Source organism: Setaria viridis, chromosome 8 (assembly GCF_005286985.2).
Source record: "Setaria viridis chromosome 8, Setaria_viridis_v4.0, whole genome shotgun sequence".
Classification (NCBI taxonomy): Eukaryota; Viridiplantae; Streptophyta; class Magnoliopsida; order Poales; family Poaceae; genus Setaria; species Setaria viridis.
The window spans coordinates 40,346,474-40,370,836 of NC_048270.2; the positions used below are offsets into that span (position 1 = coordinate 40,346,474).

General features: G+C 42.8%; 2 protein-coding genes across 2 annotated transcripts; both read left to right on the forward strand.

The window, feature by feature from the left end:
• The first annotated feature begins 4,420 nt into the window (after positions 1-4,420).
• On the forward strand, positions 4,421-8,689 carry LOC117866825 (wall-associated receptor kinase 1). The gene is made up of 4 exons (XM_034751110.2): positions 4,421-5,158; positions 5,802-6,076; positions 6,695-6,886; positions 7,455-8,689. Exons 1-4 carry the CDS (start codon positions 4,506-4,508, stop codon positions 8,477-8,479), a joined length of 2,145 nt encoding a protein of 714 aa, XP_034607001.1. The 5' UTR covers positions 4,421-4,505; the 3' UTR covers positions 8,480-8,689.
• Positions 8,690-16,155: 7,466 nt separating this feature from the next.
• LOC117834675 (uncharacterized) lies at positions 16,156-18,261 on the forward strand. Its single transcript, XM_034714204.1, has one exon. The coding sequence runs from the start codon at positions 16,156-16,158 to the stop codon at positions 18,259-18,261; it is 2,106 nt and encodes a 701-aa protein (XP_034570095.1).
• The last annotated feature ends 6,102 nt before the right edge of the window (positions 18,262-24,363 follow it).

The following is a 24,363-nucleotide window of genomic DNA, read 5'->3' on the forward strand; positions in this document are numbered from 1 at the left end:
TGGAGATAAACTTTATATAAAAATTGTATATCTCAACGATATCTACAGCTTTGTAGTTTAAACTTTTTTATTTGATATCATACTGGTGCTCAAATAATCAACACAAGTTTCATATCTAAAATTCGAATTTTAGATCTGAAACTGGGTAGCACACTTTCAAAAAATGATAACTAATTCATATGAGCTCAGATAGAGATATGTTTTATGTGAAAATTGTAGCCCTTGACGAGATTTACAACTTTGTAGTTCAAACCGTTTTTATTTGGAGCCATTTAATTACTCAAATAATCGACACATGTTTCAGAACTAAAATTCAATTTTAGATCTGAAACTTGTGTTGATTATTTGAACACCAATATAACATCAAATGAAAAAAAATTCAACTACAAGTTGTAGATCTCGTTGAGATCTACAATTTTTATATAAAGTTTATCTCCATCCGAGTTGATATGAATTAGTTATGAGTTTTTGGAAGTGTAGTGTCGAGTGGTGGGAGATTCCGCCGGTTGAAACGACAGTAAGGATGCTACAGTACCCCTTCCGCCGTTTCATCTTGCTATAGCCGTTTCAAACGGCGGTATAGGTCTAGATTTGCAATTTTTTTATTTGACTATATATTTTTGCAAAATGCTAAAATAAAAAATAAAAAAATTCCCCGAAGCTGACGGCGTGAAGAACCCTAGCCGCGCCTAACCGGAGCCTTGATATAGCAGGGAGAAGAGGTCCGGTAGGCAAGCGACCCAGCTTAGGGGGGCAAGCTCATGAAGTGGGATTGGAGTCGGCCTTGATATAGCAGGGAGAAGAGGTCCGGTAGGCAAGCGACCCAGCTTAGGGGGCAAGCTCATGAAGCGGGATTGGAGTCGGCTACGCCGGCATGGCTCAAGGCCAAGGTAAGTTCTGCCCCAACTAAAATCTTTGGTATTAGTAGAGATAGAGAAAAGATGCAGAATTGTTATGCAGTTGACATATGCATCCTTAGAGTCGAAATTATCTAATTGCTGGTTGAAATTTAAAAATTTCTACTTCTTTTGAATAATGCATATATATACATATATGTGTGTTGGTGACGGCTAGTGATGTATTGGCCAGTGACGGCTACCTAGCAATGTATTGGTGGTACTGGTACTATCATATATATGTGACCTGTGATTAATTGAATTGATTTACATGCGCACCTCTTAACTAGTTTATTAGGATGTACAGAAATCTTCTAGGATATCTTGTCTGCGCTCATCTCATTCCCTTTAATTTGGTGTGCACGAGCAAGCAAGACAGCAGTCGGTATCATGGAAGGGTACCCTTTAACCGTTTGCAGAATGGAAGGTGCAATAATGTACAAGAAACAATCAGTTCGTCCCTCACATCCAATGCAATAGATCTAGAATAGTCGGTTCTAACAAATATCTACTAGCAGTCTGATAGTGGACTTAGAGATTGATGGGCCTTAAAACTGTAGAATTTTTGTGGGCCTTCAAACAAATATATATAGATACAGTGTACAGTGAATTCCTTATTACAAGCTGAAAAAAGGGATAGCAATCCCCCTCGACAAATTGCTAGCTAGGACGTGGGCTCCAAAAGTCAACCAATGCTCTACAAATAATTTCTGCGGACCTAAAAAATTGTCTTCTACTTAATTTGTGTGTGCTCATTTCATTCCCTTTAATTTGGTGTGTACGAGCAAGCAAGACAGTCGGTATCGATATATACAACCATCATCCAAAAGCAAACCAATGCTCTACAAATAATTTCTGTTGACCTAAAAAATTGTCTTCTACTTTCAAGTTGCAACAAAAGTTAAAAATGAAATAAATACATAATAATGCAGGCATCTTCTGAATGAAATAAATACATAATAACAAACTATCTAGAACAAACGGATCACATGGCCAAGTGCACTTCTCCAGGATCCTGTCATAAATCTGAAATCAGTATCTGAAATCTTGTCTAGGGGTTGGATTGGACATGTTGTCAATTTACCAAAGATCGTCTCATGGCCAAGCTCAACTTAAAGAAAAAGAATGATACAAAAGGCAAATAATTTCTTAATTAGTCAGAAGTGAAAAATATAGGGCCTGTTAGTTCCAGAGAGGTTCCTCTGCTTTAGCATGGATTTTCACATGAGCAAAGCTTCCGCGCTGCCAAGAGGGAATATACATGATTAGTTCTGTGCTTAATTAGAGACAGAAAAATGATGCCTCCCATGCTTAATTATTCTGGATTATTTGGCAGATAAATGAAAAATGAAAGACCGTGGATGATGATCTACATACTCTATTGTGTACAGTTAATTTCTTATTCTAAACAAAAAAAGGATAGCAAACCTCCAGAACTTGCTAGCTAGGACGTGGGCTCCAAAAGTCAACCAATGCTCCACAAATAATTTCTGCTGACTTCACAAATCAGTATCTTTTACTTACAAGTTGCAAGACAAAATTATAGGTGAAATAAACATTTAATGTTGCTGGCATTCTTGCAAATACTGCGGAGAACAAACGGATAATTTGGCTAAGTGCGACTTCTTGGAGAACTTAAAATACCAGGATAGCATTTACCCCAATTTGGTCGTCCTTAAGGCATCATAGTTTTCATGGTTTTGGAAGATGCTGCTCTGCTAAATGCTTTTGGAAGGTTCTGTTCTGCAAATAATCTCTGTTGACTTCACCAAGTCAATGTCTTCGCCCTACAAGCCAAAAGAGCAAAAAAATGGTGGAATATTTGTTTTCCAGTGAGGACAAACAGATAAGACTGCCTATAAGAATCGAAAGATATTCAAATATATGGTACAACATGCATGCTTGGGAATTTTTGCAGTTTCTTAAAAATTAAAAATATGAAGTTGTTTTGAAATTTTAATCAGTAAAAAATGAAAAGAATAAAAAACATCAGTAACTAGGTTCATTGATGATATCCTGTGAACTTTTATGCATAGCTATGTACAACACCAGTAGTGGCTTCAGTTCAACAATTGTATGCTCATCTATATATAATCAATTAACTAGGTAATTACAGGTCAACAATTATCACTTAAAAGCAAGTGTTTTCCCAATAATATTTGAATGAGCGCCACTAGTTGATAGATGTGTGACATCATTTGGAATGAGTTCGCATCTGGTGCCTGTTCGAACTGAGTTTTATATATATTATCTTTGTCCCGATATATAGGCAAATCGTGCTTCATATTAATTTTCTAAATAGCTAGTTTACTTATATCTAAGACTGTGATGAGTCAGAAAATTATTAGTTGACATACAGGAACGTTGAGAAAACAAGATGATTGGTATTGAATCAAAAATTAATATTCAATCATGTGTATGAACCATTTTTTTGGGAGTTTATGAAACGTACTGGAGATATAATCATCAGCGACAAGCAGTTTGGTAATTAATGTGCCTATGATTTGACTAACAATAATAAGTTCAAAAAATATTTTGTAGTAAAAAGTGACATGAAAGACGAAATAAATCTTACATGTATTGAGAGAACATGCAAAGTCTTATAATCGTCATTTTTAGCACATTATAGTTGAACTAATAGTCAGCACTGAAAAATTATAGGTGAAATAAACATTTAATGTTGCTGGCATTCTTGCGAATACTGCGGAGAACAAACGGATAATTTGGCTAAGTGCGACTTCTTGGAGAACTTAAAATACCAGGATAGCATTTACCCCAATTTGGTCGGCCTTAAGGCATCATAATTTTCAGGGTTTTTCCTTTCATTTTTGTAATTTGTCCATCTGTGTCCTGTTCTTCTCTAGGCACATATCCTTTGAAAATGCATGGCACAAGTACCCAAAATCTATTTTCATACAGGTCTAGAATTTTTTTTAAAAAATCTGAAATCTTGGCTAGAGCTTGGAGTGGACAAATGTTGTCAGTTTACACAAGATCTCGTGGCTAAGAGATCAACTTAGAAAAAAAATAAATACAAAAAGGAAACTAATTACTCATATATAGTTTCCTCAGCTTTAGCTTGGATATTCGAACTGAAGAAAAGGCTTTGATGCTCTCAAGCGGGAGTGAAAATGCTTAGTTCTTTTGTCTGCTTGGTAGTGCTTCACTGTTGTCTACTTAAGAAAAAAGATGATGGATATATGCTGATCTGTATTATCAGACATTAACACAGGCAAGTGGTATGTTATAAAGATTAGATGCACGTACCTTACTGATACTCGTGACATCATTAGGAATTAGTTGAGTCTGTATTTGTCCTTGTATATATATCTAGGAACGTCATGCTTGAGATTTAATTTATGATGAACAATATATATAACTTACCGAATGAGATAAGTTCAAGTAGGAACGACCATCAGAATGCATATATTATCGGCTAATCACATCATTGGATGTTAAGAAATGAAATGATTATCAATCCATCCCGGCCGTCATCCCCGCCTATATATAACCCTGCATGCGGCCAGATCGGAAAGTATGAAGCCAATGCTACAGCTTCTTTACTGTCTAGCTAGTTAGCATCTAAGCGCAGACAATCCAGCAGCAGCCATGGCGCCTCTCCAAGTTCTACTGTGGCATCTCCTTGTTCCTGCCCTAGTAACTTCCCACCTGGTTGCGGCTGCCTCCAACTCCTCGATGGCGGGACCAGAGGACTGCCACATGTGCGGCAACATAGAGATTCCCTATCCTTTCGGCATCGGCAAGGGCTGTGGCCGGCCGGGCTTTAATCCCTACGTCATCACTTGCAACGATAGCTTTAGTCCTCCGCGACCATACTTGGTCAACGTTGAGATCGCCAGCATCTCGCCGGGGACCGGCGAGATACGCGTCTTCTCCTTACCTTCCTCCATATTCTACAACTTGAACTCTCCCAGATTCTTCACCTCCTACGAAATTAAGTGGACACTTACCAATCCATTCGTGATCTCGGAGAGGGGCAACGAGTTCACGGCCATCGGATGCAGCACGGTGGCGATGCTGAAGAGCAAGAGCTACTACACCGGCTGCATCAGCTACTGCAGTAGCATAGAGGACGCGGCCGCCGAGGGCGACAAGTGCACGGGGCTCGGCTGCTGCCAGATACCCATCTCCGGCAACCTTAGCACGACGGAGGTACTCTGGACCTACGAGAACGGCACCACCGACTATTACCCGTGGCAGTACAACAAATGCATGTACGCTTTTGTTGCCGAGAAAGGCTGGTACGCACATATACTTGCATTGCTACATACTACGTATATCCTATGCAACATAACGGCCTGTATCTATGCTCGACCAGCTACAAACACATGTTAATTTCTCTTGAATATTCTCTAGGCGTCTTAGTTAATTAATTAGTGGCTTAATTAGACAATATAGGAGGGCCTCGTCAATACGACTAGCAGATATGAAAATTATTGTGCTGTGGTATATTTTTATTTGTTCATCTTGTTTTGTGGTAATTTTCTATTGTTGAAGTTTCTTGGGATCTCTACATTCTTTGTGGAACATGTTTTACGTTAAGTTAGAAAATTTTCTCCTAAACGTACAACATTTATTCCAACTTGGTAAAAGAAACTTTGTTGTAAAAACACTGGTCAATCAAAAATTTAATTTAAAAATTATAGTTTTTCTTTGTGCGTCCTGTTTGGTACTACGACTCTATGAGTGAGTCTCACGTAGTATTTCGGATGTCAGTTAACATTCCCGTAACTTTACCTCTTCTACCTCTTTTAAATGATGTTCCTTCTATTACAAAGATATTTTAGTTTTATTATATATCTTCAGCCAAACATCTATTCTTTGATTAAGTTTATAGAAATACAAGCACAGCATGACTGATTTTCATTTAATGTTTAACTTTAGGTATAAGTTCAGCCGGCAAGATCTTATTCTCGACGGAAACAATTCATTTTTCAACAGAGTTCAGGAAACCAAACGTATGCCAGTGGTACTTGAGTGGGCCATCAGGGATGACGGATCATGCCCACCCCCACCCAAGGATGGTAAACCCACAGCTCCCGCTTGCGTCAGTACAAACAGCTTCTGTGTCAACGCGACACAGGGATCCGGTTACCTCTGTAATTGCTCTGACGGATACACGGGCAATCCCTACGTCACCGGTGACAAAGGATGCAAGAGTGAGTTTATTTCAACTGGTTGCCTAAGATAATTATATATTTTTAACATAAAATGGCTTATTCTTAATCCAAGTCTCTCTATATATGCATAGCATGTTTTTCCAGTTTCTGTAGGGACATAACTTGTTGGTTCACTATTATTTTATTCGAATAGTACTATGGTCCGTTACTATTATTAGTCAATAATGCATGCCTATGTGTTGCCCTGCTGACATCACAAAACATAATATACTTCTCATTGGATGCTTAGGTCCTAAGCCATATATAACTTTGAATCGCTTCATGCGCGACCGTGGATATACATGGTGTAGTTTAGAATAAAAAATCATTCCTTTTTGAATTTTCCTTTTAATTAGTTTCTCCTCAAACCTTGTGAACTGGCGTTAATTAAAAGAGCATAAGAGCATAGTCTCCATTGAAATCAAACGGAACATACCTACCAGTTGATTGATGCATTTGACTAAAACATAGGTGTTTTTAATTTCATGATCGAAAAGAAGGATCGATCGATATACTATACCTACCGGCCTTGACATGTAAATTTGCCACTGATTGTCTGACACAGATATATATCCCAACTAACTAACTATTTGGATATCCCATATATCTTTGACACAGATATTAATGAGTGCAGTCTTCGGAAATCAAATCCTGAGAAGTATAAAAAACAATATCCTTGTTATGGTGGTAGCACATGCATTGATACACAGGGTGGTTACAAGTGCAAATGCAAATTTGGTCTAAAAGGAGATGGTAAAAGTGAGAATGGATGCCAGCCCATATTTCCAGTATGGGCAATATCAATATTAGGTGAGCATTCACTCTTTACTTAGTCATACAGCATTGCACTCATTCTTTTTGAAGATGAAAAATCTTTTAAATTGCTATGTGATTTCATTGCTGGTTTTGAGAACTGCAAGCACTTCAGTTTTAAATTTTATTAGTTGCATAGTACCAGCAGGTATATATGCATGTTGATCTAACACTGGCAGGTATCCTTGATAACTTATTGATTAAAAAAAATCTTTATTGTCTTCGCTATATCTCAGTTTCTTTTCTATTTTGTACAGCATATATTAAAAGGCTTTTGTGTTCAAAGTTGTTTTTTACGAGTCCACAAGAAAAAATATTTTATACGAGCCAAAAAATGGAAATAGTTCCTTTAAGTGCGTTTGATATGTACTGATGTTCAAGAGTTGGAACCTTTATGATGTACAAATTCTTAATAGAAAAAAGCAGCCACACATAATTTATAAATGCAAGAAAATGAAGAATGGATTAGTTTTAGCACAAGATAAATTTCCAATAAAACTAAGGAACAAATGGTCTGCATGTAACTGTATGGCTGACGACAGATTATCCTGTGTAATGGCTGCAGTAATAATTGTTGTCGCCGTCGTAGCAACTTTCGCAATTTTTGAGGTAAAGAGGCGAAAGCACAGGAGGTTTTTCGACAGAAACGGCGGTGACATACTCAAGAGCATGGGCATTAACATCTTCACGGAGGGTCAGCTGAAGAAAATCACAAACGGCTACAAAAAATCTATTGGAGAAGGTGCCTTTGGCAAGGTCTATATAGGGATGACAGATGACTCCCAACAGGTCGCGGTTAAGTGCTCCACTGCGAAAGGCGATGTTCTTCCACAGGAGGAGTTCGTTAACGAGATCACCTTCCAGTTCCGCATCAGCCATACTAACCTTGTCCGCCTCGTCGGGTGCTGCCTCGAGACAGATGTTCCCATGCTTGTCTTCGAGTTTGTCCCCAGAGGCAGCCTACACAGCGTCCTCCACGGCGCCGGCAAGACGCTCCCTCTGTCCATGCCAGTGCGCCTGGACATTGCCATTGGCTCAGCGGAAGCTCTCGCCTACATGCACTCACACGGTGGCCACAACCACGTCCATGGCGATATCAAGTCCGGCAACATCCTCCTCGACGACAATCTCACACCCAAGGTCTCTGATTTCGGGTCGGCGAAGCTCGTGTCCGTCGCCAGCAGGTACTCCAAGTGGTGTGTGTCCGGGGACATGAGCTACATCGACCCAATATACATAAAGTCCGGCCGCTTCACGGAGAAGAGCGACGTCTACAGCTTTGGTGTGGTGCTCTTGGAGCTCGTCACGAGGAAGCCGGCCAAGTACGGGGACAATAGCCTCTACATAGACTTCATCAGGTCCTTCAAGGAGGAGGGCAATGGAAGGAAGTTGTACGACGAAGAGATCTTGTCTGGTGATGATGATGCCCGATCACATCATCACATGGAATGCCTTGACAGGATCAGTAGGCTCGCGGTCCGATGCCTCAAGGAGGACGTGGATGAGAGGCCGACCATGGCTGAGGTGGTGGAGGAGCTTAAGGAAGTGAAGGCAATAGCCAGCGGAGGCTCGAGTTCTGTTGCAAGCTAATTAAGCATGCATGGAGCATGGTCAGCACTCAATGCAAGCAAGGCAGCAACTACTTTGTAGCAAGAGTAATGCAGCATGAGCATAGTCTATCCCTGTGTATATTCGCTGTTACCATTGTTGAGTTGATTGTACTATGAATTGTGCATCATGTAGTGTGGTACTCTCTTGTATTAGTGTTAATATTTGTGTATATATATTTGTGTAGCGCAACTTATTGTTGTCCATTTGTGGGGGTTTTCTCTTATTTTCTAACTAGGAAATAGAGAAATGGATAAAAGAAAAAAATACAGAAGGGCTGACCGAACTGGGCTACTTCAAGGCCCAAAAGGCCGAGCCGCACAGCTGTCTCGCCGGCCGGCAGGGCATAGCGGCTGCTGCCGATAGTACTACACTAGCTAGCTACCATGGCCCTGCACTGTCCCTATGAATACTTCCTTCGCAATTTTCTTCTAAATTTACAGGTTTGAACCATTAATTTTTCTTACGGTGTGTACCGTTACAAATTAATAACATATTGAAAGATACGTAAAATAGGAAAATATTGCTATTACTTTTGAATGCTAGACGTGCATATTGTTACTTTTGAATGCTAGACGTGCATATTGAAACCTACAAATTTCAAGTAAAAGGATATTGAGCAGCAAGCCAGCAAGTCAATGGGAAGAAGTCAACACAACCGAACAATATTAAATTTGAAGGAACAAGTCTGTCTCTGTGATGCCGTAGTGTAGCTTGTACTGTAGCTACAATCCGATCGACTGTAACTGTACAAAATAAAGGACGAATCGGACAGGTTATTCGCCGGGCGACGACCAGCGCAAGACTCTGTCAAGTGGCGAATACTTACAAGCAGTACAAGATTCTGACGGGTACGGTACGGTCGACGTCTTGACGACGATGTCCGCAGCACCGAAACAGACTTCCTTGGAATTTCATTCTTCGGCTAAGAAACAAAACCGGAGCAATCCCTTAATCTCGCTACCAAGGACGTGGATTCGCACTTGTCTAAAAAAGTAGCAATCTCTCAGACCGCTTTCCAAAGAATTAATTACTAACGCTGTAAGGCATGTAAGCTTAATGATTATTCTTTCACTAAAAAGATCTCTATTGACTTCACTGAGAAAGGTATTCCCTCCGTTTTCTTTTGATAGGATATGTTTCACCTTGATATAATGAAAAAGAAAAAACAACCTGCTTATCGTCCAAATACTAGCTTTCACCACTATTCTGCTTCACACCACAGGTTTAGAGAATACTGATGCAGTTGTTGTTCATCCAAGCCTTGACCTACCACAACAAAAGGCCTCCCTAAAAGACCCGAAGGAATGCATTCATTTTTAAAAACTGGAATGCTACTACACACCTATCCACGTAGACATTTAACAAAAAATGAGGTAAAGCGATTGGTATTAATGGTTGAAGGATAGAACAGACACTAGTAAAGAATTGGCCTTTAGTCCCGGTTGGTAGGATGCAAATCTCCCGAAAATCCATCCGGGATAAACCAACCGGGACAAAAAAAAAAATCCCGAGCTCCCAGGAGGCCCCCCACACGCGCACGTCACGCGATTTTTCACGCGAAATATGCGCGTGCGCGCTGCGTGGGATTCGAACCCACAACCTCCAACCTCGCGCGTAGCTTCCTTGCCATCCCACCTACACACCACATCTAACTATATAGGGGATGCTATCCTTTTGTATTAACTTGTGGGGGACTCTTTTATCCCGGTTGGAAACACCAACCGGGATAAAAGGGTCTTTTATCCCGGTTGGTATTACAAACCGGGATAAAAGGGTTCGAGAGATTTAGTCCTGTTTCAGTCACCTCGTTGGGGACCCTTTTATCCCGGTTTGAAACACCAACCGGGATGACCCCCCTTTTATCCCGGTTGGTATTACAAACCGGGATAAAAGGCTCTCGACCCTTTTATCCCGGTTGGTGTTACCAACCGGGATAAAAGGGGGGGGGGTCTTTTATCCCGGTTGATGTTTTAAACCGGGATAAAAGGCCTCTCATGGTCTTTTTTCCCACTAGCCTTTGCAACCGGGATAAAAGGTCCCGGTTGGTGAGGCCCCCACCAGTGACCGAGCTTTAGTCCCGGTTGGTGAACCTTTTATCCCGGGCCAACTTTAAACCGGGACAAAAGGGGGCGCATCGAAAGCCAATTCTCTACTAGTGAGACGATTCATGGAGATTAATTGGTATTAATGAGCTAAGCTGATTCATGGAGCAAAACTAAATATACATAAATTTTCTTTTTAAGACCTTTAATACAAAAATGTAGATCATTGGGGGGGGGGGGCATCCAGCCTGCCTCCTGGCTCCGTCCTTAGCGATATTGATAACCAATGACTGTGCAAGTTTAGAACTCTGAGTCGCTGCAGTGGTGGAGGTAGAGGTTAGTGTTAGATTGATCTCCTCCCCAATGGGCCCAAAGGCCCATCGGGACCCTGATCCGCGCCCTGATCAGGGGTGCCCACCCTAGCATTGGGTGGTGGGCCCCTGTCGCGCTGCGCTATATAAACAGGGTGGGGGCCACGGTTCGGCTCACGAGGTTCGCCGCTGCTAGCCGCCCCACCGACACACCTACCGATCTAGGTCTTGCGCAGTAGCGACGGGAAGCACCACCGCCGCCGCGCCGTCAATGCAACTGCACTACGCGTCGTTGCCTTGCGCAGATCTTCAACGACAGAACCCGCGATGGCCAGCAGCTCTGTTGCTTCCACCCCTAGGGGTGAAGGTACCCCTATCTCTCTCACTCCCTCTCGGTTAACACTAGAATGTCAAAAACTCTTGTCAATCCCATGAATCCCGGCTAGATGTGTATCTAGAAGTTCTAGATTCTATCCTAACAGTTAGAACTAGTGGTGCTCAGTTTTTTCCTCCACCCCCTCTATATCTTATCTCCATCACTTCCTTCCTCTTGTTCTTGTTTTTCCCATCCTCATCCTTTGCCTCCAATGGAGTTCTTGGACTATAGAGTCACCAGGCCCCACCCTTACATCAGCGCAACCCAAGAAGTCTTCTTTATCATCGATGAACTGAGTTGCCGTGTGACGACTGGCAAGACTGCTGAAAGCTAACTCATGTGAATGTTGAAGATTGATGTTCACCATGTACATACCATGACGTCGCCCAAGGAGACTTCATATGTACCACACCTGTAGAAGAAAGTATTTTCAAAGTATATAGAAACAAATGTAGAAGAAAGTGTTATGGAGAAGAAGGAAAAATGAAAAAGAAAAGCTTTGCTGAGTGCCCCCGATCTGGCACTCGGCAAACAAATTCTTTGCCGAGTGCTATCCCAAAAACACTCGGCAAAGCAAAAAATTGTAGGAAAAAAAACCCACCCGCCCCTAAAATCACCCACCCACCCTCCCCTCCCTCACGCACACACACCCTCCTCCTGCACCGTCCCCTCCCCTCCTCCTGCACCCCCGGCCCCTCCCTCCGCCTCCCGGCAAGATCCCCTCCTCTGCCGCCACCCCCCTCCCTCCTCTCCTCCCGCCGGCGGCTGGCCCCTCCCCTCTCTCCCCTTCTTTTTTCCCGCCGGATCCGGCCCCTCCCCAAAGAATTAATTACTAAGGCCGCAAGGCATGTAAGCTTAATGATTATTCTTTCACTAAAAAGGATCTTTCTTGACTTCACCGAGAAAGTATTCCCACCATTATCTTTTGATAGGATATATTTCACCTTGATATAATGAATAAGAAAAACAACTTGCTTTATCATCCATATATTCTGTATCATGCCGCAGGTTTAGAGAATACTGATGCAGTAAAAGCCTTGACCTACCACAACAAAAGGGGTCCTGTGAAAAAACCTGAAGGAATGTATTCGTTCCTCAATCGTGGAATGTTACACGTGGATATCTGAGAAAAAAAAAGAGGTAAAGTGATTGGTATTATTAAATATTAATGGTTGAAGGACAGAATAGACATTTCATTAGTTTATTTCTAAGATGTTCCTGATTATGATAAAGAGCGAATGGTATGATTATTGTAGTTAGTCAAAGACCGTGATATCGATAACCGATGACTGCAAGTTTGGGCCACTGACTCGCTGCGGTGGTGGAGGCAGAGGTTAGAACTAGGGGTGCTCGGTTTTTTCTTCCTCCGCTACCTCTTATATATCTCCATCTCTTTCTTCCTCCTGTTCTTGTTTTTCCTCCTTAATTTGCTTCCAATGGAGTTCTTGGACTATAGAGTTGCCCAGCCCCACCCTTTCATCGGCCCAACCCGAGAAGTCTTCTCGACCGGCAAGACTGCTGAATAACTCTTGTGAATGTCGAAGATTGATGTTTGCCATGTATATACCACGACGACACCCAAGGAGACTTCATATGTACGACACAAAATTGATGTGCTTGCATACGAACTCTTCAATCTGAAATTTCTACATCCGATAAGGAACAAAAAGGAGCTTGCAAACCTCAAAATCTTGGTACCTAGCTCTTGGATTCACACTAGCGAAAGACACAGTTCATGTGTTGTGTTGCACCATCCGATCTGTTTGGGATGTATACATACATTTTGTTGCACACAAATGAAGTCCCTTGAAATATATATATTTCAAAAAAATATAGTACATATCATTGAGTTTTCGAAGGAAAGCAACTTCTAATAGATAAAGGATTGTCTTAATTCTGATGTATACAAAAATTGCTATCATATAGCAAACTCATGATGAAAAGACTAATTAAGGATTGACAATCTGTATGTTAGGAAGAGTTTTTACATGTAACTAGGATCTTGAGATAACCAATGCAAGTAAATCGCACTGTACTAGGTTTTTACTCGATATCCCTTGGCTTATATCTCGTTGCACACATCAATTAAATAGGCATCAAGAACCCAAACTCATGAGGAAAGAGAAGGTATAATCCATTGCCAGTTGTCATAGTATATGACTAGTCAATAAAAAGAAGTCTCCTTCACCCTTAGTAAAAAAAAATTACCACATGTATTGGAGAAAAAAAATACTCTCTCCATTTGAAATTACAAACTTTGTTTCACCGTGCACATAGACCTAGAAACTATTAAACCTTACTGGATTTCTATAAAAATGAAACATTTAACGCATGAACGTAAGTGTATGCAAAGTTAAAAGAGAAGTAAGTAAGTGTATGCAAAGTTAAAAGAGAAGTAATAATATATTAGAGGTATACACAAAGAAGACACAAATTTTGTACTGGACAATCAAAGAAGTCTTGTATTGAGAAGTTCTATTTCACCCAACAACCCACTTTGCCCACTTAATTAACTCTCCAAGCAAATGTAGATCTGATTATACAGTTATGTGAAAATGTATAATAATTTTGTGTGATTAGTTCCATTTGCAAGAGTTGAAGGCTATAATTAGCCTCCAGGTTGGTCAACGGAAACAGACAATTATCATTAAAGGAAGATACATGTTTGTGCTACAGTACAACACTGTAGTACAATGTACAGTAGCTAAAGCACAACCTAGCATAGAATCTTGCGAAGCCTGAAAAGGACACACTTTGACGGGTAGCGACCCACATGCAACTGCCATAACATAGCGACCAACTCCATCACACGGGTCATTCTCCTCAATCAAAAGCAACAAATGAAGGTGGGCCCTACGATCGTTGATTGCGCCTCCAGGTCGGTCAACGACGACAATTATAATATTAAAGAAAGATACATGTTTGTGCTAGAATACAACACTGTAGCGCAGCGTATAGAAGCTAAAGCCCAACCTAGCATATAATCTTGCAAAGCCTGAAAGGGGCACACATTGACGGGTAGCAACCCACATGCAACTTCCATAAAATAGCGACCAACTCCATCGCATGGGTCGTTCTCCTAAACCAAAAGCAACAATTGAAGGTGGGCCCTACGATCAAAACTAGTTGATCGCGCCTCCAGGTCGATCAATGGAAACATACAATTATAACATTAAAGGAAGATACATGTTTGTTCTGGAGTACAACACTGTAGCACAACGTACAGTAGCTAAAGCCCAACCTAGCATAGAATCTTGCAAAACCTGAAAGGGGCACATTTTGACGGGTAGCAACCCACATGCCACTGCCATAAAATGGCGACCAAGTGCATCCCACGGGTCATTCTCCTCAACCAAAAGGAACAAATGGAGGTGGGTCCTACGATCAAAGCTAGTGGATTGTGCCTCCAGGTCGGTCAATGACAACAGACAATTATAATATTAAAGGAAGATACATGTTTGTGCTAGAGTACAACAATGGAGCACATCGTACAGTAGCTAAAGCCCAACCTAACATAGAATCTTGCAAAGCCTGAAAGGGGCACACTTTGACGGGTAGACACCCACATGCAACTGCTATAAAATGGCGACCAACTCCATTGCACGAGTCGTTCTCCTCCACCAAAAGCAACAAATGAAGGTAGTCCCTACCATCAAAGCTAGTCGATCGCGGTAGTCATCTTGCTTGAACAGTTGCACTGACGACCAAGCCACGGAGAGTTAGACTTGTCGTGCCACGACCGATCGTCTTGGTGGTACGCCTTCATTGTGCCCCGGTGATGCACACATTATGTATTTGGGTTCAATGAATTTAATTTCTTCTGCTGAGAAGAAAACAAATGTATCAGCATCTTCATCTCATTACTTAGCACGCGGATTCAGACTTCCAAAGAACTAGCAAGGTGGGTTGTAAATACCGGGGCTAGACTTGTCTTAATATTTATTTAATTTCAACTAAAAATTCTAAGCAAAAGTCTATGTGCATTACCACAATGTACCTGGAACTTTTGTTTATTCTTTTATTTTCACTTGTTCTCATACTTGAACTTTTTCCTGCTCGTGCATTTTGATATTATACCAAGGTAAATAGAAATCTACACGTACAATTCTTTTATAGATAATGCCTAAAAACTCCGGCTCCATCCTGCTATGTGAGAAGGAGCAAATCCACAGTTATTGTACGTTATCTAAACACTACATGATCACTGGCAAACATCATGACAAAAATGATATATTAATAACAAATCTTGAAACTAAAAAGGTTATATATCCATGGGAGCCAAAGAACTCCATTGTCGACACCACCGTTCAGCAAGCCTCAATCAGCAACTCCTTTCAGTGGTCACTGCAGTGCAACTGCGTCAAAAATTGGAGTTGGCGGAATTTTTTTTGTTGCCATTTGTCAAATACAACATCGTATCTTTTCTTGTTAGCCAAATAGCATACCAAAAGGTTGGTTTTGTGTGGGTGTGGGTGTGTGTGGGGGCGGGGGGGGGGGGGGGGGGGGGGGGGGGTTATCAGTATACACAAGCAGGAAGGAAAAAATTTTAGCATGAATTAAAAGCAAACAAAAAGAACAGATAAAGTTTTATATTCAATCTGCTATGCAGTGTGCTACATAATTAGTCTTTTGCTTAGATATTTCTGTACTAATGGAATAAATGTTAAAACAAGTCAAATTGGGATACTTGCTGGTTTGCTCGAAATGAAAGTAGCAATCAATTTGAGTGGTCCACCTTAATTTTATCAGAAGGGTTTCAACCACCACCAAGCGATGCTTTTTCTTGAGCTGTATATATACGACCTCAGGGCTCTCCGGGACTCCAAACTGCGTACTGTCTTCACTAGAGTGAGATAGAGAACTTGGCTCGCCCACTCCACCGTCATGGTTTTGGCACCGAGTCCCCAACCAAGCGACGATTCGCCCATGCGGCATTGTATTGAAGATCATACAAAGGTTGTGGAAGCTTTTGTGTTCCTGGCCGTTGTGGCCATGTTCCTCTTGCATATACTTGGTCCGTTACGCCGGCGGTTGAGCCATGGCCTCCTCCATCATATCGTGATGGGAGTCTACACTCTCTCCTACCCTTTGGTGGGCTACACCATTGGGCGGATGCAGTCTTCTGATATGTACTACATGGACTTCACCGTGTGGGCCGTGTTCCTGCTTCTGCTCCTCAGCAGCACGGACAGCTTCACAGCTTGCCGCCTCAACGACATCGACAGCTGGAAGAGCATCTACGTCAAACAACTCTTTAAGGGGGTCTTGCTGGTGTATATCATTATAACGTTTGGCTATGACTTCGAGGAGAAGCACAATGCGAAGTACCTGTGGTACCCACTCTCGGCCATCCTGTTTGTTACCATCCTCAAGTCATATGTGATGATAGCTTCCATGAGGATGGTGAGCAAGTCCTACCTCGGCAAGAACGTGAAGGTGATAGCGGAATATATGCAGTATATAGATAACAAGGTGGTGGCCTTCGATCCTGTGACCAGGGAAGGCTACCGGTACATGGTCGCTGGAGAGAAACACTGCATCAACCGGCGTGGACGCACACCATGGTACAAGAAGCAGGAAGACTTGAAGGTTACCACCGTGGAGCAGATCTGGCAGTGCAAGGGGAATCTGCTCACCGATGATCGGGGTAATGAGCTCAAGGATGTGTGCCTCTCTATGGCACTCTCCAAGATGCTCAACCGAAGGTTTGCTGGCTTCAAGCTCTCTGAGGCAGAGCTTGAGAAAACCCATGACTTCATCTTCAAAGGCCTGCTTGCCGGGGACAAGCCACATTTGCGGGCCTTTAGGGTTATTGAAGAGGAGCTTGTTTTTGTCCATGACATGTATTACACAAGGTACTCCTACCTCTACCAAAAGGGTAGATACCTGGCTCTATGTCTGCCTGTCATCATGATTGCCCTATGCTCGTGGCTCACAGTCGCCTGCCTGCAGATCAAGTATTCTAACGACCACCATCGCAGTAATCATGGCAAACGCAGTCTGTTGTCTGAAACCATAGTCATAATAGTTGTCTTGGCATTCCTAGAAGCATACCAGCTGTACCTGTACATAGCCTCAGGTTGGTTCAAGGTGGCACTGATACGGAGCTACGTCACCGCACCTGTTTTGCAGACAAGCTGTTGCTCTAAGATGATCATACATCTTCTCTTGATGTTGAAGGTGTTTCGCCCATGGAAGGGCAGACTTGGGCAGTACTGTTTCCTCGAGAAACTTGGCCGCCAAAGTAGGTTAAAGAATTGTCTCCATTATACTACACTGCGCCTGATGGACAAGGCAAGGAAGGGACGCAAGAATTCAGTAAAGCTGTCGGAAAGTGTGAAGAAAGCCGTCATCGATTCCCTACTAGGAAGCAACGGACACCTGACGAACGGGATAACATCGCTGCAAAGAAATGGCGTCCATGATGACCTTGCATGGGCATGTGATGCTGCTGCTACCGATGGAGCGGTGACTCGCACCATTCTTGTCTGGCACATTGCTACAACACTGTGTGAGCACCTGCTGGATAAAGAAGGCAAAAAAGCAGAGGCGGTTATAATAGCCTCCACTTTATCAAAGTACTGCATGCATCTGCTCGCTTTCGCACCTGACCTCTTACCTGACCACAGCTCTATATCGGAAGCCATACTTGATGATCAGTCAATTGATAAAGAAGGCGACCAGTGGCAGCGACTAGGCGGGCTACTCGAAGGCGCCAATGATTTGGAGAGCAGGTGTAAGAAACTATTGGAGATTAGCACCAATGACGGTAATGACGATGAAGCTCCGCTTCTTGCACAGGGCGCTCAGCTTGCAAGGCAGATTGAAGGCATACAAGACTCCACAAAACGGTGGAAGGTGCTATCTGATTTCTGGGCGGAGATGATGCTATATGTCTCGCCGTCTGACGATGCCCGGGTGCACCTGGAAGTTCTTACAAGAGGAGGGGAGTTCATCACGCACCTTTGGGCGCTGCTCACGCATGCCGGTGTGCTGAAGCGAGGCCCTACAGAGCCGAAGGATATTGTGTGACCTCTCCAACAAGTCCACACGTAGCAGTCCTTACATCTACCTAGTGCTTGTAACATTTTATGTATATTGCCTACTGTCTTGTTGGGACACACCAACTTGTGGCACGCCGTGTGAGTTAGTCTGTCGAGTCTGTATCTCTTTTCATGTCGTGTCTGTTGTCGGATTTAGGTCAGGGTCGGAGTCTGTAATTTCTGCAAGTTTCGTTAAGAAGAGGGCGAGTTCAGGTTGCTGGACGTGCGCGCGTCTTAGGTGGTCATTACTACAGTCATGATCCGGTGACCACTTGCTCAGGATCGCTAGTTATGTTGCATAAATAAAGGGGAAGAAAAGTGAAAACGCTGCAGCGTCATCGCAGCACAAATCCACTGTCTCAGTTGCGTCTGTTTGTGTGTCAACCGAGCAGGTCCTGTTGCAGAAGAGATTGACCCTGCTACTACAGGGAGGGGTTCAACCTTGAGATAGAAAGACGCCAGGGTAGGAAATTCTTGCATTAATATGGTGTCCTCACTCTTCCCTCTCGGGGGAAGAGAGGTTTTATTCTTTGTTACGTGCATTGGATCTCCATTTTGGGCACAAGTATAATGGTATTTACATGATGCTGGGACCCTAACACTGCGCCCACTTAGAAGAAAACGAGATAAAGGTATGGACTTCCTTATGTGGCTCTATGGACTCATGCGGAGGGACACATCCGCAATTTATATGTCACATTTTTTTTTGCAAAACCTGATATGTCATCATTGTTAAAAGTATTTATTTATTTGTTCCTTGATCAGGATGGGCTCTGTTTCTGGGCATCATTATCCCACCCTGCTTCTGCCGTGCCCTTGGTTTATATACATCACGCATGTATAATTTCAATTTTGTACTGAAAGATGTACACCATTTTTGTAACTGGTTTATATTTTTTTTCTTAGTCTTCCGTAAACAATGAAGTATATATGTCACCTGAAGAGAAAATTTTAAAACGAAAAAGAACAATTTGCACAAATGTTAGCACTAAAAAAAAATTAGGCTACCCTAAAAAAAATTAGCACTAAATGATAATTCTGAATAAATCTCAAAGGCCCATTAGCATAAGAGGGGGTACACCATCTATTAGTCCCATATTACTAATAGACGAGGGTGTTAGGGGTTTTTCTCCCTATATATATGGACCACCTCCCTCATGGAATAGATGCAATATAGACTACTATACGGGAAGGCCCCAAGTTAGGGTATCCCTAAGGTGGTTTGCACGAGTTAGGTTTTTGCCTCTTCTCGCTATTGCGCTGCCACCATAATCTACTCCATCCCGAGCGTCGGCGTGCACCGGCGAACGGGAGAGCAGGTCTCCGGAACCTCTCACTGTTGTGATCCTGCACCGGGAGAGGGCGAATAAGTTTTTTGGGAAGCGCTCTGCGCGACTGCTCAAGGTCTTCACCACGGCTCATCTTTCATCCCAGTCCGGTGTTGCGGCGGCTCGTCGTCTTCAGTGTCGTCTGCTGCGCTCCATCCGCAACACCTTCGTCGTTCCGTCAGCACCACTTCCGATCACGACTGCGCCTGCTCAGTATGTACGCTGTGATTTGATCTATAATTTCAGCATGTTTTATGAGAATATGATGTCGTTCTTGCTGTTGCCTAGTATGTTAGAGTCTTGCATGCTAGATTTATTTCTTTTTATGAGAAATATAGTTCGGAATTTAATCATACAATTGCCTAATTTTCCAACATATATAGTAATCCCTACAAATGGATGCGAGGGAATGTGTTTATTATCCAACCAAACACAAGACCTTCTTGCTAAGTCATATCCCTTCCTCTGCTCCGATCCCAAAAAGGGATTAATTATATGCTACCATCGTCAATCAAAATTATTCAAACTAAAGGACGATGCATGATCATGAGGAAACAATGCCAACACCTTGTACTAGCGGCCAGTCGCGAGGGGGTTGTCGAGGAAAAGTCAGATCGAGTTCGCGGACGAGCTAGAGTCATCACGGAAGCCAGCCGATAATAAATAATGAGCGATTCATGAGGGGGAAATCACAATCTTGGCAGAGGAGAGCCAGCGGCCGGTGCGAGCTTGGCCATGTAATGTCAAGGATGTTCACCGCAATTCTTCGGTCGGAGTCGCAGAGTTTCGGAGAAGAGTGAGGCCCGGCAGTGGTTTGGACCGGCGGCCTAGATCGATCACGGCGGATCGATGGATGGGTGTGGTGGCGCAGGAAGGATGGACCTTGAGGCATGCATGCCCGGAACAGAAGAGATTGGTTGCTGGTCCGATCCGTCTATAAGGAGGGTTATATGTAACTTGAATATATTCTTAACCAGGATGTTGTGCCAAACATTAAACGGTGTTTGAACATATCGAATTTAGCATATTCGTTTGATTTTTTTTGTCGTAAACAGAAAACCAAGGATAGATAATATTTGCTGGCATGGAGTTTAGGAGTGCAATAAACATTGGCAATGCCAACATGAAAGAAATTAAAGGGGACGCGTTGTTTTATTAGATTTAATTTGATATATAGCTACGAACACATACATTGGATGCATTACATGGAAGAGAATTCCAATATTTACTGCATTCATGAAATGAATCTAGCCATCGCGGCGTCCATTTCAATAATATTATTCAACCAATGAGCCCGTTATCATCCTTTGCACCAGCAACTTGGGGAGGCGGCAGTGGATGTTGTTCTACATAAAATCTGCAGCAACACATTTTGACATCTTCTCTGACATCAGTTTTGTCGCATGACGCCAGAAAAGGGTAATCGTTGTGCTCTCTGGCCACCTCTTGACATCTTCTCTCACATTTTATATTAACGCACGGGTCCATTTTGACACATTTTCTATAAACTGCATGTGCATGCAATCAACATGCATTGCCCGAACACAATGAAAAACATGGTAAATACAAAAGCAGTTTGATTAGAAACGACATACACTCAGGCCTCATTCGTTTCACCGGGATTGGATTCCAGCTAGGATTACTTCCGGGTCCGGTTTAAGTGATTCCACCCGTGTCACTCAATCCGGCTAGAATTCATTCTAGGGGTGAGGAGGTATGGTTTCAATCCAGGCCATTTAATGTAGAAGGATTCCAATTTAGGCCGCTTTTCGTTCCAGGCTAGACTAAAACGAACAACCCTTTCAATGCAAGTCTGGTTTCAAACTGGGTCACTTCAAACCACCCGGAATGGACCTCATTCCGGACCAATCCGGTGAAAACGAACGAGGCCTCCACGGGTTCTGACCGGGACGAAGACGCCATCACAAGAATGCAGAGAGCGGCAGCGCACACGGCTCTCGTCACGTTGCTGTTCATGACAGCCATCTTGAGAGAAGAACAATGATGGTATGCCTATAGAGCTATCCTGTTATGTTCCAGTATGCTTGTTGATGTCTTTGCTCTTGGTTATATAGAGGCAGGGAAGCATCTTACGCCGTGTACTTATTTATTACAAGAGTATCTGTATATATCCTGTCAAATTTAAATAACGTGGAGGTACCCTAGCTTGTTGTTTGTTTTGATATCTTGCACCATTATCAAATAAATATGAGATATATATAATACTTATTTATTACATGAATAATCTATATATGTACCCTCCTAAATTAATGTCGAGCTACCCCTATTATTATATGGTTTGATATCTTTCCGCACCATTGTCAAATAAATATGAGGTACATCATATTTATTTATTTATGGCATGGATCTATGTACCATCCTAAATTAATGTTGAGCGCTACCCATATTGTATGGTTTGATATCTTTCACCACTGTCAAATAAATATGAGATGCATATCTTGTTTAGATTTTTCACTAGAACTCGAATATTTGTACCCTCCCATGTTAATGTTGATGCACATTTAAATAAATGTGACCATATCCAATTTCTGCAATAAACTCACTCGATTTCATTCTGCCTCCCACCAGTGTCATGATATCTCAAAGCTACAGGATTGTACCTTTATTAGATTCAAAGAAATGATAGCATCAATTGTCATATTGGAGTAAACCATAGACATGTGGCCGCATATTAACACACTTGATTTCTATTTAAAAATAATATTTTATACAAGAAGCAAAAGGTGGCAAATAGCTGGAAAATATTTTAATTATATGATATTTTATGCATTAAAAATTTATATGGCTATCCTTACTTGTTTCTAGAATGAATTCTGAAATTGATGCATTCGAATTCTTTTTTTCCATCTTTTTTCATTATCTAAGCTCAAATAACTATTTGAAATAATAAATGTGCATATGGATGGATATCTAAAATTATCTGTATTCATAAAGAATAATAACATCTTCAAGCCATACTATAAATATAATATTTTTATTTAGTTTGCAATTAATATATTTACTAATGTAAATTGTTTTAAAATATTGATTCATTGTAAATTATTTCATGACTGCCATCTCTGACCTCGACACCATCCACCGCGACGTCATCGACAGCGCAGCCGGCAAGCATGCCACCATGTGGCGACAGCGGCTCACTGACTCCGGCGATAGCGGCTCGCGGGCGGGTGTTGCATGTAATCCTCTATCTGCTGTTCGTTTCTTTCGTTGAATAAGCTCGCCACGTTTATATATGAAATACACATAGAAAACGCTGCCGGTTAAGCAGCCCAAAAGATAACCTGTGATCACTGTGCATCTTCCTCCTCGCGTGCGTGTGTGTAGGTTTGACTTGAATCTGCCGGAGTGCACAACTGCCGGGCGACGGAGCTCGCCGGAGTTGCTGACAGCGGGCAGCCTCTCCAGTGGCGGCCGCTCTTGGGCAGGTGGAGCGGCATCTCGCTGGTGGGCGTCCGCTCCAGCAGCAGAGGCGCATGAGCAGGTGGTGGTAGGGACTCCGCGGCGGCGACTCGCGAGCGGGCGGACGCTTTGGCGGCGGGTGCTCACGCGCGGGTGGAGCGGCGACTCGCGGGAGGCCGGCCGCTCCGGCAGTGGAGGCGGGTGGCAGCTCCGGCCCGACCCTTCCTCTGTACCACCACTGCAACGATGGAGCCACATGCCCCGCCCTACGCGCTGCAGCGAAGGCAGAGTACGGTGACGCAGGCGGTGGTGAAACAAGGTGGAGAGGAGGAGAGGGGGCGCACCTCGCCGCGGCCAGCCGGGTGAGCTCGAGCTCCGCCGTTGGCCAGCTACGCCGGGTGAGCGAGTTGGGCCAACGCGGCCGGCCGGGCGAGCTGGATCTCCGCGCATGAAGACAGGAGAGAGAAGAAAGAATAAGAAGAGAGGAGAGAGAAAAATGACCTAACGAAACTACCCTTCAAAACCTGTGAATGGCCAAAATGTAAACGGTTTTAGTAGCACGATGGTCGAAGATTCCTCATTTTGGAGTTGGATGGTTAAAATAAAAAATGGACTTCCTCATTATTATTTTCCAGCAATAGAAAAAGTATCCTGTACGAAGAGAATGGAAACAGAGAGCCTTTATGTATCTAGAAATAAGTGAAGATACTTGACTTGCTGAAATTAAATCAAACAGGAAGTACATAAGTTTTACAAGAAAACATGAATGCTGGATTTAGAAAAATATAAATGCCGTTTGGTCGTGAGCTTACTATGTGCGAGCTTGGTCTTGTTCTCTTCTGACTTGCACCACTGCTGTAGTTCATGGTTCCGATCAATAACTAGCAGCTGCCGGAGGTTGGTGAGGTGCTGTATATACATGCAGGTAAAGACTTAAATGCTATCACAGCTCTTGATGACGAGCTTTTTAAGAGAGGAGATGTCGCTCAGCCATTCTCTTGCAGTGCTGATATGCTGTGACAACAATTCAACTCGAGTGATTGAAGGGAGGAGAGTTGCTGTATGCCCTCCGGCAAGCTCGTCAGATTTAAACAACATGAGAATTCCAACTCCTGGAGGGCAGGAAGTGGTGAAACAGCCTGAAACTCACTAGGACAGAAAATATTTTTCCTGGCGGGTGAAAGGACACTGCGCTTGTCAACAACTTTGAACCAGCCATTTGCAAATGGCTCACTGTGCTGACAGGTGCTCGCCCGCCAGCACAGTTGATTTTTCAATTAAAAAAAGCCATCAGGTCACCGCTGCCTGCCGCTCAATGGGGAACACGTACGGCGGCGGCTGTA

Bases quoted from the DNA above. Each gene is read 5' to 3' on its own strand.
- LOC117834675 (XM_034714204.1), top strand. From the start codon at position 16,156: ATGCGGCATTGTATTGAAGATCATACAAAGGTTGTGGAAGCTTTTGTG.
- LOC117866825 (XM_034751110.2), top strand. From the start codon at position 4,506: ATGGCGCCTCTCCAAGTTCTACTGTGGCATCTCCTTGTTCCTGCCCTA. The intron at 5,159-5,801 runs GTACGCACATAT...GTTTAACTTTAG, and splicing joins TTTGTTGCCGAGAAAGGCTG to GTATAAGTTCAGCCGGCAAG. The intron at 6,887-7,454 runs GTGAGCATTCAC...TAATGGCTGCAG, and splicing joins ATGGGCAATATCAATATTAG to TAATAATTGTTGTCGCCGTC.